The sequence below is a fragment of the Laccaria bicolor genome, genomic scaffold (assembly GCF_000143565.1).
Source record: "Laccaria bicolor S238N-H82 LACBIscaffold_37 genomic scaffold, whole genome shotgun sequence".
Taxonomy (NCBI): domain Eukaryota; kingdom Fungi; phylum Basidiomycota; class Agaricomycetes; order Agaricales; family Hydnangiaceae; genus Laccaria; species Laccaria bicolor.
Genome location: NW_001889908.1, coordinates 67,104 through 84,365, shown reverse-complemented (window position 1 = coordinate 84,365; position 17,262 = coordinate 67,104). Strand labels below are relative to the sequence as shown.

The 17,262-nt window shown below is 43.5% G+C and overlaps 7 protein-coding genes across 7 annotated transcripts in view; 3 read left to right on the top strand and 4 right to left on the bottom strand.

Annotated features, from left to right (window-relative positions):
- The window catches only part of LACBIDRAFT_331908 (uncharacterized protein), a gene marked incomplete at both ends in the record, with an annotated part of 1,045 nt that extends 912 nt beyond the window's left edge, over positions 1 to 133 (bottom strand). The window contains one exon of the mRNA XM_001886303.1: positions 104 to 133. Within this exon, the coding sequence (XP_001886338.1) occupies positions 104 to 133 (30 nt within the window). The remainder of the gene's footprint in view (positions 1 to 103) is intronic.
- A 5,677-nt stretch (positions 134 to 5,810) lies between these two features.
- LACBIDRAFT_307773 (uncharacterized protein) lies at positions 5,811 to 6,144 on the bottom strand (the record flags this gene model as incomplete). Its single annotated transcript, XM_001886302.1, has 3 exons — positions 5,811 to 5,829; positions 5,886 to 5,993; positions 6,041 to 6,144. The coding sequence occupies 3 exons, from the start codon at positions 6,142 to 6,144 to the stop codon at positions 5,811 to 5,813; spliced, it is 231 nt and encodes a 76-aa protein (XP_001886337.1).
- Positions 6,145 to 6,298: 154 nt separating this feature from the next.
- Positions 6,299 to 6,658, bottom strand: LACBIDRAFT_307772 (uncharacterized protein; the record flags this gene model as incomplete). Its single annotated transcript, XM_001886301.1, has 2 exons — positions 6,299 to 6,416; positions 6,474 to 6,658. The coding sequence occupies 2 exons, from the start codon at positions 6,656 to 6,658 to the stop codon at positions 6,299 to 6,301; spliced, it is 303 nt and encodes a 100-aa protein (XP_001886336.1).
- Positions 6,659 to 8,612: 1,954 nt separating this feature from the next.
- Positions 8,613 to 8,913, bottom strand: LACBIDRAFT_307771 (uncharacterized protein; the record flags this gene model as incomplete). Its single annotated transcript, XM_001886300.1, has 1 exon — positions 8,613 to 8,913. The coding sequence occupies one exon, from the start codon at positions 8,911 to 8,913 to the stop codon at positions 8,662 to 8,664; it is 252 nt and encodes an 83-aa protein (XP_001886335.1). The 3' UTR covers positions 8,613 to 8,661.
- Positions 8,914 to 11,725: 2,812 nt separating this feature from the next.
- On the top strand, positions 11,726 to 12,718 carry LACBIDRAFT_331907 (uncharacterized protein; the record flags this gene model as incomplete). Its single annotated transcript, XM_001886367.1, has 5 exons — positions 11,726 to 11,752; positions 12,023 to 12,272; positions 12,388 to 12,463; positions 12,524 to 12,644; positions 12,695 to 12,718. 5 exons carry the CDS (start codon positions 11,726 to 11,728, stop codon positions 12,716 to 12,718), a joined length of 498 nt encoding a protein of 165 aa, XP_001886402.1.
- A 40-nt stretch (positions 12,719 to 12,758) lies between these two features.
- On the top strand, positions 12,759 to 12,998 carry LACBIDRAFT_307769 (uncharacterized protein; the record flags this gene model as incomplete). The annotated part of the gene is made up of 2 exons (XM_001886366.1): positions 12,759 to 12,872; positions 12,930 to 12,998. The coding sequence occupies 2 exons, from the start codon at positions 12,759 to 12,761 to the stop codon at positions 12,996 to 12,998; spliced, it is 183 nt and encodes a 60-aa protein (XP_001886401.1).
- Positions 12,999 to 13,496: 498 nt separating this feature from the next.
- Positions 13,497 to 14,602, top strand: LACBIDRAFT_331906 (uncharacterized protein; the record flags this gene model as incomplete). The annotated part of the gene is made up of 4 exons (XM_001886365.1): positions 13,497 to 13,538; positions 13,606 to 13,692; positions 14,051 to 14,223; positions 14,260 to 14,602. The coding sequence occupies 4 exons, from the start codon at positions 13,497 to 13,499 to the stop codon at positions 14,600 to 14,602; spliced, it is 645 nt and encodes a 214-aa protein (XP_001886400.1).
- Positions 14,603 to 17,262: the final 2,660 nt, after the last annotated feature.

Sequence of the window (17,262 nt, the reverse complement as noted above, 5' to 3'; positions counted from 1 at the left end):
TTGGGGGGGGGGGGGGTGATGGAGAGAGTGTGGGGAGTGATGTGATGGAGAGTGGGGGGAGGGAGGGAGGAGGGGAGGGAGAGGGAGAGGAGTCAAGTCTCACCATCCATGGGCACTTGTCATCTGTGGGCATGGGCACTCATTGTTCATGGGTGTTCATTTTTGTGTGAGGTTGTTGGAGGTCATTGTGCCACCTGTTGTTGTTGTTGAGTGTTGTTGTTGCCTGTCACCTGTCTGTGTGCCTAATTAACGTGAGTGGGTGATGACATGGCATTGGGGTGGACATGCTTACCTTTGGCAGGGTGGTGACTGGTGGCTACCACTTTAAATCCCAAGTTTTTCTCTTAAATATAGGACCCCAGACACCCCTTGTGGCTGAAGAAACATATCCTTAGTCAACCCTAGCTGCAAAATATATCCCAAGTCCATCCCAGACAAGAAATATATTTCTACATTGTGACAGTCACAATTCAGGTCCAGGCATAAGAAATATATTTGGAGTCCATTCCAGTAAGGAATATATTTAGGTAAAAGTGGAGATATATAAGCCCCAGAATATATACAATATAGATATACACCCTGACATTTAGTCCCATAGTATTCATGGTGTTTGCAAGACTAATGGTCAGTTGTCAGTGGGTGACTAAAGTGAATTTATGCTAAAAATTATATGTTTCCAAAATTTTTACCCAAATGGATAGCCATACAAAGGTTTGTAGTGTGCATCCTTTTCATTACAAAATTATGTAGTGTCTGCTTTTTGGATGAAGTCACCCGAAATCAAGGACGTGTCATCCTTTGGGGCTTGGTGGAAGTTATTGCAGCCTGGTTGGCATGAGTTTGCAGACGTGGAAGGGCCCCTGGGTCCGGTTCATCGTGAACAAACTGTGGGGGAGGATGGTTGGTCGGTAATGGACAAGCACGGTCAGAATGCATTCTTGACTGTGCTGGCGACGTTGGTGTGGTGGGAGTCTGGCCTGCCAGGTAATGGGCAGGATAATTAGAGCTGGCTCGCTGCTGTGGAGGATGTCAGCTGGGTGATCTCAAAGGTTGTGGATGCAAGGTACTTAACATCGTATTCCAGATAATCTTAAATTTATAGTTTATCCCCCACAACTTCACAACCCCTGGCCAAAAAGCAGAGGCGCTAAGGTACTATTTGACGTGCCAAGGGACAAGCATTTTTTCTTTGACGATCTTGCTCATCTTGCTATTTACCGTTACCATCTTGACTCTTGTAACTACATTACGTGCTATTAATAAAATTTCTTGAATGTAAGTCGGCTTGTCGTTTGAACGTTCTGGTTCAATGATGTTGACGCATGAAATGCAAAGTCTCAAACACAGACGTGAAAGTCTCAAATGCATCACCGCATATGTGTGTGGGCGTGAATGCGACAAGACCATAAGTTGACATACAAATAAAAAAGGGTCAAAAGGAATCTAACAATGGAGTTCAGGATGGGAGAAATCAATGCAAAACAAAATTGTTATAAACGGAAAAACATATGAGGGCATAAAACATATCAATGGGCAATGTGCGCAGTGGGAGGGATGGATATCATAATTATGCGGAGAGGCGACAGCATAGTGTCGAAATGGACAAGTGGAAGCATTGATTGATGGGAGGGAACAAAAGAATCTAAAAATACACACCTGTGGAAACATATTCTGTTGCTTGGGCAGCATGGAAATCATACAGCGTGGTATCAATAATGATTGACAGCCGTGGCACAACGGAAAAGGATGGGAAGAAGCTACTATTGATGGAGGGAACATATTAAAACTTATTGCTAATCATAGATGCCACATATCACCACCAGTGATCGCATTTTTGCATAAAATCAAATGTAGTGTCATAGTAAATCCTGGTAAACATTCTTATACCAATGTTTTGTATTTTTGAAAGGTTTTTTTTTCAAAGAAACCGAGGTTCCACAGCCCATGGCATTTTAGGAAAGTGGCCACTTGCACACCCTATGGAAACCATAAAAGTGCAACATTGCAGAGTAATTTGGTCTAAAACTACAGCCTGGGCTGACATGGAATACTTGACCATATTCCAGGCTATTATTCCAACACTCCCCCTTGGCCAGGTATTACACCTATTTCATAAGTCAGGTCTTGATGTACAACCCTAGGTAGCCCTTTAGTGAATAGATCTGCAAGGTTGTTGTGGGTTGTTATGTAGACCATATTGAGTGTTCCTTTTTCGACGTGATCTTGCAAAAAATGAAGCGCTATCTCGATGTGCTTCATGCAAGCATGAAATTCTGGATTATTACCAATAGATATTGCAGCCTGATTATCCGTGAAAATTGTGGAAGTTTTTGGCTGCAGAATTTTGAGTTCATTGAATAAAGACCTTTGCCAAAGTACTTGTTTGGCAGTGTGAGTAGCAGAAACATATTCTGCTTCAGCAGTTGAAAGAGCAATGGTATTTTGCTTTTTCGAGCTTCAAGCCACAGCTCCTCCTGCTATGATTACAATATATCCACTGATTGATTTTCTGTCAGTGTGTGAAGCCCAATCAGTGTCGCAATAAATATTCACATCTGCATTAGAGTTTTGTCCTCCATACGTGAGCATATAATTTTTCGTGCCTTTCAAATAACGGAATACTCTTTTAACGGCTGTCCAATGCTTCGGTTGGGGTCAGCTCGTAAATTGTGCAAGTCTGTTTGTTGCATATGCAATATCTGGGCATGTTCCCAATGTGGCGTACATTAGAGATCCAATCATTGTTGCATAGATCCCTGACCCTTTCGTGTCATGAGTGCTGTCATTTTCTGATGGCTCGTCATCCTGATTTAAATCGATGTTAGGATCGAGTGGCATGGTAACTGGGTTGAGATTTTCAAGATTAAATTTCTTGAGGAGTTTGTCGATGTAATGACTTTGGGAAAGTAATATAGTTTGATTTGTAGTGTCGTGAGTCACCTTCATTCCTAATAATAGTGAAGGTTGGCCCAATGCCTTGATATCATATTTTGATTTGAGTTCAGCTTCGACACGATCACTTTCCACAGGGTTATTGGTGAGTGTGAGTATGTCATCCACCCATACCAATAAAATCACAAATTTCTCCCCCTTTCTCCGAATATAGCAGCAATAATCCGTTTTTAGCTGCATAAATCCCAGTTCCTCTATAGCACCATTAAATTCACGATTCCATGCATGTCCTGCCTGCTTTAAACCGTAAAGCGCACGTTGTAATCGACAAACATGTCCGCTGCCATCTGAAAAACCAGGGGGTTGCTTCATATAAATTTCCTCCATGAGTTTTCCATTTAAATATGCACTTTTCACATCGAGTTGACGCATATCCCATTTATTTATTGCGGCGAGTGCGAGCATCGTGCGTAGCATCTCAAAGCGCATAACAGGTGCAAACGTGCCGTTATGGCTAAAATCTGTTCCTGGTTTCTGCAAGAAACCTTGCGCTACAAGTCTTGCCTCGTATTTTACAACATTTCCATGCTCGTCTCATTTTTTATCAAATACCCAACGACATCCGATTGGTTCCCTTCCAACTGGTAAGTCTTCCATTTTCCATGTGCCCATTTTTTCTAAAACATTTAATTCTGCTTCCACAGCAGTCTTCCAATGCTCTTTCTCCTCAGTCTGCATCGCATCTTCAAGTGTTTCTGGCAGTCCATCTTTATCAGAAATTCCTGAGAGCACTTGAAACGTTTTTTCGGTTGAATTTCCGATAAAATCATCGAAGGCAAGGTGAGTGCGATTTTTAGAAATTATTTTCGCAGCTGATGACTCTGTGTGTCGTGTAATATCAGGTGGTGTCGCATTTTCAAGTGTGTGATCCGTTGGTCATGCCTGTGGATTATTTAGGAGTCGATAATCGTGTTCAGTGCGAATTCTTCGAGGTCTAAGAGTTGGAGAACTTTCTTGTGTAGGAATTGTTGTAGGAATAGGATTTAATGGTTTTTCGATTTTTTGAGGTGTTTGAGCGTTCGATTTTTCTTCTGGCCCCCCCTCGACGCGTAAACCCGGTAAATTAGCTTTAATTTCGAGTTCTCGTGGCTCTTCATTCTCATTAAATGCCACATTGCGTGAGACTTTAATTTTTCGAGCTTTAGCGTCGTAATAACGGACTGACTTCGATCCATCGTGAAATCCTACAAAAATAAATTTGTTTGATTTTGGTGCAAGCTTAGAATGACCTTTGGTCTCGTCTAGCACCCAAACGTCGCATCCGAATTCCCTGAGGTGCGAAATGTCAGGTTTATTACCTGTCCAAGCTTCATACGGTGTTTTGCTGTTTAAAGCGCGTGTGGGCACGCGGTTTCGTAAATATGCCACGTGCGTGACCGCTTCGTCCCATAAAAATACTGGAAGGTTTTTCGCAATTAACATTGCCTGTGCAAGTTCCAAAAGTGTGCGATTAAACCTTTCTGCAACTCCATTTTGAGAAGGAGTAATTCCTTTTTCTGCAGCCCAATTTCGGAGGTCTTTACCTTCCCCGGGTTATTCTGTATGGAATCCATGGATAATTCCATATGGAATCCATGGCATCCATGTTGGCTGAGGACCCAGCCATTTTCTTATTCCATAGACCTCATGGATTCCATATGGAATGACCATGGAATGGTCATGGAATGATTAATTCCATATGGACTCCAACACCACTCCATATGGATTCCATTGGATTCCACATGGAATGCAGGCATATCCACCTTGGGTTCCATGGAGCAGTCCACATGGATTCCATGGATGACCATTATACCATTAGAATACAGTATTTATAGTGTCCTTACTATATTCAAGTAAAAATAGAAATTTTACATCTACAGGAATTGAACTCTCAACCTCATCAATATTAGCAGTGCTCAAACCAACTGAGCCACGAAGGCATTTTTATATCGGAAAGTAAAGGTATGTATATACTGCCTTTTGTCACGTGGTGTCTCAAACGTGACACGATGTGTTGCCAATGCCACGTCGTTTCTTCCTTACACCATCACCATCACCATCCACCCCACCGTCTCAAGCCACGACCGCCTGTGACATCGACGTCAACGTCGATGATGACCACGCTGACGACGACGACCATGCTGACGATGCACGACGACGACCACGCTGATGATGCACGACGACACGCAACGTCGTCAACAACAACCCCGCCATTACAAGAGCCACACAACGTGGCAACACCACGTCACACAGATGGGAGGCAACGATGACAACGCGGAACGTCAATGGACATTCCGCCGAGCTCTTAACAACCTGTCACAATTCAGCGTCCGTGCATCTCCCCTCTTCTAGCATCCGTCACCTCCGCTTGCTGCCATGCACTTCACCTCGTCCTTGATGCGGTCGAGTCGAGTCGAGTCCAATCCTATATGGCTAGGCTATACGCTCACTGCATGGGCCTGGATTGTCGTCGCATGGTTGTCGTCCTGCGATGTAGTGGCGTGGTCATTCTCCGGGGTCGGGGTCACGTTGTTGTTGTTCTGGGTCGTCACGTCGCAACTGTCCTGGGTGTCGTTGCGCTGTCGTCGTCGTCCTGTTTCCGTGTTGTTGTATCGTCATTGTCGGTGACGTCGTCCCGTGTCATTACGCTGTACCGTGATCGTGTTGTCGATCACGTTGGTCGTCCGTCATCGTGTTGTCGGTCCGATGACGACGAACAACAAAGCCTGTTGTTCGTCATTTGATCGCCATGTCGCTGTGGGTGACGTGGCACCTGGGTTGTGTGCATGATGATGGGAATGGGAGGGACTCTCGCATTGCTGACCACCCCACGCACGTCCGACGTCAATTTGGGCTGGGGAGACAAGGGGCTGCTAGTATTACTGAGTCACGAATGACCTAAGGGCAGGGGGTTAGTAACACTAGAGAGGCAACAAAGAAATGTAATAACACACATTTTCAAGGAAAATTTCAAGACACCATGAGTCTCCCATAGATTAGACCCGAAATACGCTTCACACCTCCAAGACGAGTGGTAAGACGAATAGCGGGCTTTGTGAGACCTTTGAAACAAGTGAGCGAATGAGGGTGGCAGTGATGGGAGACATACCTATGAAGAATCTTACGGTGGCGCTTAGCCGCCCTTTCCGAATTCCTGTTGAGGATGCTGTGGTCGTCATAGTGGGTATTTGGGCTTTGTTGGCGAGAGGACATGGGTTGATGGTGAAGGGCGACTTGATGTTGTGTCTTCGATCTGGCAGTTGACGTGTGCCATGTCGTTGTCGTTGGGTCGTGTCATTCTGTGTCGTCCCATGCCATCGTCATGTCGTCGTCCTTGTCGTGTTGTCGTCATCATGTGGCCTCCTTGTCATGTCGTCATCATCCTGTCGCTTGTGGTTGGGTTGTCGCTGTGCCACGTCGTTGTGGTTGGGTCATACTCGTTCCATGTCGTCGTCCTGTGGCCTCCTCGTTGTGTCGTTGTCATCCTGTGGCGTTGTCTCAGCAAGGTGGGTTGAGAGGGATGTGGAATAGGAAGTACTTACCTGTTGTCGTTCGAGTGGTAGAAGTGAAGGTAATGTGCGCCAGAGACGTTGACGTGGCTGCTCAACCAGCCATCAACAATGCTCGGAAAGTGCCGAGCGCTGAAGGAGCACTGCGCGCACTCGTTATTGAGGGGGAAAAAATATGGAAAAATGTCTTTAAAGGTCCTAAGCAATAGAATTAACATTTGAGATAGGTAGCACTATGTATTTACCAGGCAGGGAGTAAAAATTAGACGAACTTTAATCTACAGCTGAGTTTCCGGCACTTTCAGATGCTTTACTGTGACCCTCTGCACCCATTCCCATTACCTGTATCCACACAATCCTCTGATTTCTATGAAAATTTGTGAATCTGTTCGAGTTTTCATTCTGAAGGTATCCATGTAAATTTCTTGGCCATTAGATGATTTTTGTGAACACAGTACAGTCTCCACCTGCTAATGATACACCCAAAATGAGAAATTAGCTTCAACAGATTTGAGCACAAACTTTCTCTACAAAAACTACATGAAAATCTCAGATAAATTCCCTTCTATCACTGTACCAAATTTCAGAATGTTTGACCCACATTTCACAAAGAAAAATTAAGATTATGGGTGTATCATTGAGGGGTGTGACTGTATTTAGCTATTTCCGAAAAACAGTCCATTTTGTATGCTCCACAGCTTTGCCAATTCTGCCTCAATTGCATCCAAATTATGTACAGTGGTAGGTATGAGTTTGTACTACTTGTTACAACTTGTTTCGTAAAAATCGGTCTAGTATTGAGCGAGATATTGGCTAGTCAAAAGTGTATCAAATGGGGGTGGTGTATCATTTAGGGCTGGATGACTGTATAGTTTATATCAGACAAAATACACTCTATTCAAGGACTTTCACAACAAATCCTTCATTATCAAGGTGAATACAGCCCTCAATAATTTCATACTGGCATCCACCTTTAGCTGAGATTATGTGAATTTGACTCCCTGAGTATTAGGCAAGCAGAGAAGTGTATGCCAACACAATTGTATGTTTTAAAACCCTCTTGAAAATTGAAAAATGGGAACAAGACTTTCAGGTGTGTTATTTCACTCAAAACTTAACAATGCCTGTCCTAATATTGTTTCACTTATGCTATAGGTGTTAGTAGGCTATAGCTGGCAGGTTTTCAATGTCAAATTGCTGGAATGATATGTTTTTTGTCTTGAAAAAAGGATACTCCTTTCTCTGCAACTTTTAGCCAACTTCTGATGAAAGTGCAAGGTAAAAGTTGTAAAACTATCATGCTAAGATGTATTACCATTGTCAGAGTAATATTGTCTTCCTCTCCTTGCTCAATTTCAGTTGTATTTCCGGTGTTTTCAATGTGTTTGGGAAGTTTGCATCTGTTTGTCTAAAGCTTCAAACGTGTCATCCAAGTTCACTACGTCGCATCCATCTACTTGCAAGGGCGCCATGAACATCAAACATGAAAAATCAGGCTGTATTCCACTTGTAGAGCACCAGAATATTTATGTTTCATTAAAGTTTAGGTGTAAAGAATGAATAGCGTGCTTTTTGAAAATCTTGCCACAGGGAGGCAACTATTTGCGACTGTTTGGCAATGCCTTTCGCAACGTCATCCAGCTGGAACCTGAGCCATCCATCCAAATGCTGCTCAATGAAAATACCAAAAGTCATATTATATGTCAAAGACAAGTTGCAACTGAGGAAATATGCGCTTGATACAATCAATAATATGAATGACACCCTCCAAAATGCATTTCCATGATTTTCCTGGCTTTGTTGACAATTGTTTGTTACTTGGAAAAGGTCATCCAGAACATGACTTGTGCATCCATCATCTCCACATCTCTGATTGTGGTGGAAATTTTTGGAAAAAATCGGAAAAATATTTCTACATCACTTGGTAGCTCTGAGTAGCTGTAACAATAAATTTGAAGGAGAAAAATGAGAATTATCACAACTGAAATATTCTGGTGAAATGGAGCTTTTTCAGAGAGATTTTGACATGGAAAAAACATATGTGGATGCTCTTTTGGCAAGAAGCCAGTGGAGTCCAGTGGAGTCCATGTGGATTATGTGGGGGATGGTAAAGTATTGCACCTTGCCCTACTTAAGATGCCTCAAGAATGAAATAAATGTCACCCAAGGGAAGGGGGAGGGACAATGTACTCGTCGTCGTCATGTCATGTCATGGTGGCTGTTAGCGGGATGGGATAGGATGAAGGAGAGTCAGGGGACTCACCTTTGTGTGAACGACGACATCGTTGTTGTCGTTCATCGTTTGGTTGCCACGTCGCTGACAGCGACGTGGCACCTTGGTTTCCCATTGTTGGGGGCACGTCGTCGTGCGTTGACGTGGGCGTCCATTGGCGTGGTCGTCATGCGTTGACGTGGTGGTGGTGCGTTGACGTGGGCGTCCGCTGGCGTGGTTGTCGTCCATTGATGTGGGCATCTGTTGGTGTGGTCATCATCTGTTGAGGTGGTGGTGCATGTACCTGAACCTAAGGTCTGGTTCAAAGTTCGAAGATTTTAGAGAACCAGACCTATCATCTGGTTCTCAGTTCTGAAAAAATCTGCAAGAACTGGACCAAACCGGACCGCGGCATCACTACACCTGTGTGGGGGACCCTCCTTCATGAACATTGGGCCCAACGTCTAATCCAACATTTGACCTAACTTTTTGGTAACCCACCTCATAAATGTGATTCCATTGCATCATGTTTCATGTGTTTGTCCCCACCCACTGATGTTTTCCTTACAGTGTCTCTTCTTGGATTATTGATGCTCATTACTCCATTCGAACTGCCCCTTCTGCCTGTGTGTGGCCTCTGTGGCTGGCCCAGGCAATCGAGTATCTTTGCACTCTAACTCCATTTCCCGCTGTCCAGACATTCTAAAAAGTTTTCCTTCCATGAAGTGGTCAGCAATACATTTATCTCCATATTCATCTTCCTATCCCCCACTGTCTCCACCCTCATCAACCTATCCTCAAGGTCTTTACTCTCCCCATTCTTCATGTGATCTAATGTGTGAGTCTGAACATGAGACCAATGTCACATGTGTGACTTTGCTTTCTTCCACTAACCACACCCTCAAGACCCATGACATCGACAACACCCACCACCACACTATGATGGCCCACGACCCACACCCTCGAACAACAAGAACAGATGACACCCACCACCACAACAATGAACCAGTGCCCAGTGACAAACACACCACCATGACAATGAACAAGACCCCACCACATCCACACACGAAGGGTGGCTAGCACCCACCAGCACCATTCCCTGCCTGAATGGAATGGCGATGAGCCACCAACACATGAGCACCCACCACCATCATGAATGAGCGCCCAGTGACAATGCCCACCATGTGTACTTTACACTCCTCCACATAGTCCATGACATGGCATATCCTGGGTAGTTAGTGGGCATATGGTCCTCTTTCCCTTCTCTCTTCCCCCTCTCCCACCCTCCATTCCTCTCTACCCCCTCTCTCCATTCCTATTTCCCTTTCTCCCTATCCCTCCCCCCTTCCTGATCACCACTCCCACGCCCCCCCCACTCCTTCCCCCCTCTCTGTAACATAGAATGTAGTAAAATCAACTTATGTAGTTGCCAATATACTTCAATTTTCTTTGTCTCATGAAATCTAAGTTTCTTAATTATTAGCTTAAGGTCTAAGACTGGTGTAGTCCAGACAGAGTATACATACTCCAAATAGACTCCACCTTGATGATCCAGAAATATAGACATTTGGTTGTATGATAGTTGGACTCCATTTGGACTCCAGAAATCCAGCTGGAGTCTGCCAGAGTCCAATTGGAGTCCAACTGTATGCAACTTCCTGGGTTAGGTCACGGTTGCATGTAGAATATGGTAAGAAGTGGCATCCTGTTCTATATTGAAAGTGTTAGTAATCAAGGTTCTGGGTGGAAATAATACTTCAATCTCAAAAGTAGAAACAAGTGTACAATGAACATAAGTGGTACACACACACCTGTAAGATGGTATGTGGGATTTCCTCTTGCATGAAGCATGCCATCACACATTTTCTGGGCTGTACAGTCTGTACCAGATTAGAAATACATGTTTGACAAATAGAAAACAATAAATTGAACCAAGATATTCTTCACAATGGTGGGGAATGTGCCATGTTCTGCATATGGATAAAAAAGGAAATTTGCCTTATTTGGTAAGGCATTGTAAGATTCTTTTCCTCCACTAGGACCATTCTACTATATAAGGAGATAAGCTGACAAATAATCTCCTTATTTGGTAACCTCCTTGCCTCTGTCCTTCACTCTATAACAGCCATCAAATCGTTTACAAATTTTGAGAGTCCACTCTATGCTTGTCTGGGGTGGTCTATCGTTTTGCTTTCATCTTTAACATATTTACTGTTTGCCACCAAGTGACAAAAGCAATTTGCCCCTACATAATGCCACATTTATCTTTGACTTGGTGAATCTTGGACCTCCTACTACAGATGCATGTGATCAATCTTGAATGCTGTTCCTGATTGAGAAGAGGACCCTGTAAACCAGTCACATCAACAGGTCAGGTTGATATTACAGTTTTTCCCTTGATACGCCTGGTGCAAGTCTAAGGTAGGCTTTTTTCACCAGAGGAACTAGGAAGAGAAGGGCTAACACCAATTTTGTGATGTTCATTGGCATGTCACATGACTGAATTAAGCTTCCCTTCGCAACAACTCATATAAAAAGGATAATTGGTATCAAAGGAAGATGATTGAGAAAGGTTGATGTGCTTGGAAGCAAGAAGCAAAGAGTGGGAAATGAGCAAACAAAGCAAAGTTGAATATCTCACATGACTGGATCAGGACAATCCTTGTTCTTTCAGCCACAAGTCTGATGAAAGAGAACAGATTCGCATTCAAGTACATAGAGGAAAAAGAACAAGAAGAAATTGATAGCTGAAAGAAGGTTCAACCATGTCCCATGACTTGTTTAGGGGAGGCTGGGTCTAGAAGATAGTAGCATAGTCATGCAGATTGAGATCAAGATCATGTTACTACTATTTGAGTTATCAGTGCCATCAAATAAAAGGAATGGAAATGGAGGCAACTGTTGATCTAAAACATTATAAAAGTAGTTTCAATCTAAAGGATAGCTGTCAATGCAAAGAATGGTGGTATATGTACAGGATGGATGTGAATGCAGAGGATGGTGGTATATATACAGGGTGGATGTGAATGCAGTGGATGGTGGTATATATACAGGATGGATGTGAATGCAAAAGATGGTGGTAAATGCAGAGCATAGGGTGGTGAGCAAATTAAAGATGGGCAAATTAAAAGAAGGCTTCACAGAGAATATGAAGTTGAAGATGTAACTCAGCAACAATTTTCAAGAATTGCAAAAAGATTCCATCTTCATATACTGGTAGGTGGGGGTAAAGTTGAATAAAATCTTGTAGAAGGTGGTATCTTGTGAGGAGTGCTTGGAATTGGTAGTTTGTAAACTAAGGTTACAGTCAGAATGTAGACAGAAAAAGAGCAGAAATGTAAATAACTTACAACCTGATTGATGCCCTCAGCCAGGCCTTGAAGGTGGGGTCAACCACATAGACCTCAGCAAATTTGATAAGAGCCTCAATAGGGGCAGTGAAGTAGGGATTGGAGATATCAACAAGGATGGTGGGGAATCCATAGGCCATGTAAGAGATGAAGAAATCCATGTGGGGAGTTGTTGGTTCAAGTCAAAATGTTGCTCATTTTCCACCAAGCAGGATGGTAACATCTGCTCTGATATCAAAATTGTTGGACTCTGCATGTCCCTCACTCAAGGTATGTCCATTTCAAAATCTGAAAAGCAGCAATTCAACTTTTTCCTATCAAAACTGTCTTATTTTTGCTCCTTGTAATTACTTCATTTGTTATTCTCAACTTCTGTGAAAAATAGCCATGCAGCTATTATACTTCCCCCATGTCCCTCTTGCTATGGTATTGATCAAGTACTCTTCCAGTCACTACCACTAGTACTTTTGTCCCCATCTTGTCATCATGAACACACTTCCCATAAGCAATCTTTACCACAGTTTCTATTATGCTCCACCTTTGCTCATGCAACAAATCATGATGAAAAAATCCGAGAATTCCTCCAGGACATCTGGAACCAAGTGCGAAGATCTACTCCAGTGGAACACCAGCCAGAAAACTGTGAGTTCCATATCAGAATTCTGACCTATTGCTAATTCTGCTGAAAATAGTCATCTGGTGGATTCAAAGCCTAGAAGGGATTCCAGTCACAGACACACTCTTTTAATATTCTCGATGCCGCCTATGAACAAACATGCACCCATCTCCACCACATACTTCAATGGAGAATGGAAAAGTTTTTTGGCCAGCACCCTTGTGCTCAGGAAGAATTTTTGTTTCTCTCCTGAGGTCTGTCTAGCCCAATTTCTTTGAGAATGCAATCTGATCAACTAATTTTTACATTAGGTGGCAAGGCAGTCTGGTAGCCATAATGACACAATAATTCAGACACTTATGGCATACCTAATCACTTGAAAAATCTCATTCAACTCAGAGGGAAGAATAATTGTGAAGAGGGCTGACTGGGACAGACCTGTTAATTTGATTCAAGATGATCCAAATTCAGCTCACTTGATTGATACCTACATAGAAACACTAGTAAGATCAATCAATGATCATATAAACCTCCTAAGACTGATGAGTCTGGTATTAAGGTCATCCACCATCCTCATATGTGCTGTTGATGTCAGCTTCTTTGAGTAGTGCAACAAGTGTGAGGGGGTTGTTGGTCTTGATGGTGCGGTCTCTATACAATTGATACTCAAGTAAATCATCTTGACCAAAAATCACTGCTAAATCTTAGGGATTGGTTGTGTAGAAAATGGAAAGCAACAATGAAACACAGAGATAAAGCAGGAAAAATACTTGCTGAACTTGAAAGAAAAAATATCATGGAAATTCTATTAAGAGAAGAGTGAGCTGCTCAAGTTAAACAGACAAGCCAAACCCTCATTAGGCATTAAAGAGGAGGACATGATTGCAGAAGGTGACCTCACAATCGGAGTCCATGGACTGGTAGGCTTGCTGACCTCTCAGATGCAGTTGGATGTGAAAGCTGGGTCTCTACTGGAGTTTGTCATAGCTCTCGAGTCATATCATAGTCCAGAGATGGGCTTCAGTGCTGCCAGTATTCCAAGCAGGATATGCTCCATACTTGTCACTCGACCAGGTAAGTGTACCTTCCTGAAGAATGATTCTGTGCCTATCAATGAAAATAACTGTAAATAAAGACATATAGAACAATATGTGGCCTGGTAGTAAATGAAAGTACATTCTGGTACAATTGTGCATTCAAGGTATCCTTGTGATATATCATGCAAAAGAATACTCATTCTTGAGAATGAAGAATTGATGGAATCTTTCTACATGCTTGCAGTGAAACTGTAGAAAAACTCGAGCTGCATCCAGGCACGAGTACCTTGATGCCATGCTGCTCAGACCTGATGAGAAAATCTACCACCTGAACATTGAACGTGGCCCTCAATGGAGATAATACACACTCATGCAGATGCAGATGCTGGCTGCAGATGCAGAAGAAGAAGAAGGGCAGGCCTCAGTCTCCTCAACAAGATGCCATGGAGGAGGAGGACAAAGCCATTACAGACCCATACACCAATGACGTAAATGACATGAGTTCAGTCAGTCCTAATGCAAATCCTGTGTTGGACCCCTTTGCTGGTATTGTTTTTTGTCTTGAACAGTAAATCTTGTATTCAACCAGCTAAACTTCATATAGTTATTTTAGTGCACTTGGCCAATGTTCGGATTGGACTGCCAGTGCTATGCCTGAGAGTGAATCCATGCCTACAGCATTTCAGCACATCAAATTGATATGGCTGGTTGTCTGGCCATTGGCACTGAAGCTTGTAGGCTCAACCCACATTATCTCTAATGACGCTGGCCTTGTATTCAAGTATAGCAACTGCTACATCTCTGACTATGATGTGGAGCTGGCCAGGCTCAAACATCTGATAGAGTCCCTCATTACTACAGCTGGAGACAATCTTCATGCTCTCCTTCCATCTGGGCTAGCCTTTGAGAAGCTCCACATCTCCTGTCCAGCTTTCATGATTATATGAAGAGGGACAAGAGCATCTTTGAGCAGGAGGAGAATAAGGGACTATTTTGAAGGTCTGGTATATAAGTTTATGGCAGCACTGGTGGTTTCAGAGGAAGAGTGCTACCAGTTGGGAAAACCAAGAACCAAGAAGGGGAGAAAGGGTGAGCACATGGAACTTTTGTCTGATGCAGAGAAAAAACTGGGGTAATGTTCTGGGTATGGGCATCCCTGCAAGAGCCTTCCAGATAAAGGGCTTCTGTTACACATCATCTTCAACAGTGAAATGAATGCAGAATGTGTTAATGTGCAAGAAGAATCTCATAATTGGATTTCCAAAGTCAAAGCTATACAGTCAAACCATCCAAGAGGCTCTCTGGGCTGTGCCACCAGGGCTAAGCCAAACCTCATACTCTATCTTGGGGTCATTGGACCAGTCTCCATTCAGTTTATGAAGGCAGTGGTGCTCTAGAAACCCCACAGCTGGAGTATATCCCATGTTTTTGCACCAGCACACTTACCAATATGGTCTTCTGAAAAGATCATTGCCATCATCAAGTCACAAAGCCATTCCAATCTTCAGATCAAGCTTTCAATCAGAGAAGTTAAGGAGCTCCATACTGCCATTTTCAGAAATAATCTCTCACCCTTGATAGAACCTGTGGATCTGACCAGGACCTCAACCACGAACAAGCAGGCTGATCACAGTCAGCACACCTCAAACTAGTATGGACAAGTGGGGATACATGACTGGGCTCTGTATGTCTGACACTGGCATAGACAACTTCCTGAATGTCAGCCCTGTATGGCAGGCTCTGTTGGGTGTTTGATCTCTTGGGAAGTATTACAAGCCCTGCTCCACAAACTGCCAGGCAACGAACTCCAAGCAATTTCACCTGCACCCACATTGCCAGAAGGTGAGCCTTTAGGATTTTGCTGCCTGGCTTTGTTGCCTCATTCATCCAAGAAATAAATGCCTGTTCATCCATGTTCTGATTCAAGTTGAAGGTGTCCAGGATTATGTCTCTGGAATGTCGCACTGCCCACAAGGAGAATGTTAGCGGACGAATAAAGTCCCAATTAGGATGGCAAGGTGGGGGGTCTGTGGATGGATTGGAGCTTTCTGAGGAATTTTGTCAGAGGTGGTTCAACTTAGTGATGAAGAAGGGACACAAAAAGCTGGTAGACAGCACCAAAAACAGTTACCTGATGGAAGGTTCCAGCTTGCCTTCCAGTGTCCAAAATGACTTTGATAACCCATTAAATCTTCTTCAACATAGGTGCACAAATCTAGGCTGTGATCAAAGCAATGACCTTGTCCCCAGCAAGGGGCACAGAAGTTTTCCTGATCCCAGATAAATTGTTTTAACACAGCCTGGCGCCACTGTAGCTCCTTCCCAGAAAGCCCACCTGCCGCTAACTCTGACAAGCTGGTCGCAATGCCTCTAGTTGCAGTAGGAGTGCTTGGATCAACCCTTGATGTTGAGGGCACTGGGCAGGCTGCACTGCAGCAGAAGGACAGTGCCTGCCTTTGGCACAGAAGGCAATTTCTGAGACTGGGCAGGCTGTGCCTCCCCAGTCTGAACAGCCTGGCAACTGTGTAACACATTCCTGGATGTCCCTATAGGAGCTCTAAGTGGCATTGCTGATGTTGAAGGAAATTTGAAGTATGTGAGTTTACCCTCCTCGGATATTCTTCTCAAAAGACTCATGATTGGTATTGAATGTTTCTAGTTGCGTCTTCGCTGGCCGAGGCTGCATGACTTTCAACACGACAATTCTTTCGATATTCTTCAGTATACATAGACCTTTAGTTTACCATGTAGTAATGCCTGCGTGGCTCAGTTGACTTGAGCACTGCTATTGCTGACATGGTTGAGGGTTCAATCCTCTTAAGTGTAAAAGTTAATTTTTACCTAAATATAGTAAGGACATTATAAATACTGTATTATAATGGTATAATGGTCATTAATTAATCTATGGCTGGAATCCAGATGGAATCCACCTGGAATAGTCCATGGAATCCATCATTCCATCCATATTCCATATGGAATAAAAAAATAGCTGGGGACTCATATAAAAATATTCCATATGGAATATACCGGGGAGTGTAAAGACCTCAAGAAACAGCTGGGACAAACAAACACCCTTTGGCAGGGTCACACTTTTGTGATGCGAAACTTGGTGAAATTTCAGTACAATCACAACAACAGTGCAACTCAACTGCCACTCACCACCTTCCTCTGAGTCTTCATCACTGTCAGAGGATTCTTCATGATAACATCCAATCATCTCAATCTTGTTTGGTTGTTCAGAAAGGATTTCGAGTATTTTGAGTATTATATAAGCGAACCATGGAATCCACGATGCGCATTTTCGAAAACTCCCCACCACCTCCACACACCCCACACACACCTCCCCATGCAACAACAAGCTTCTATCCCCTCTCCACACATGAACAACCCCCGTACCCACCTCTCCATGCAAGAACAAGCCCAAACAAGCCCATACCCTCCAATCCACGCACTCACCATCCCCATTCCCCCTCTCCCATATGTCCAAGGCCCGTTCCCACCTCTCTACATTGATGGAGAGGGTGATTATATAATGGACAATCCTGAACTAGAGAGTGCTGCAACTACCACTCTTCTGAAAGGGAGAAGGCCAATGATCCTCATGTAG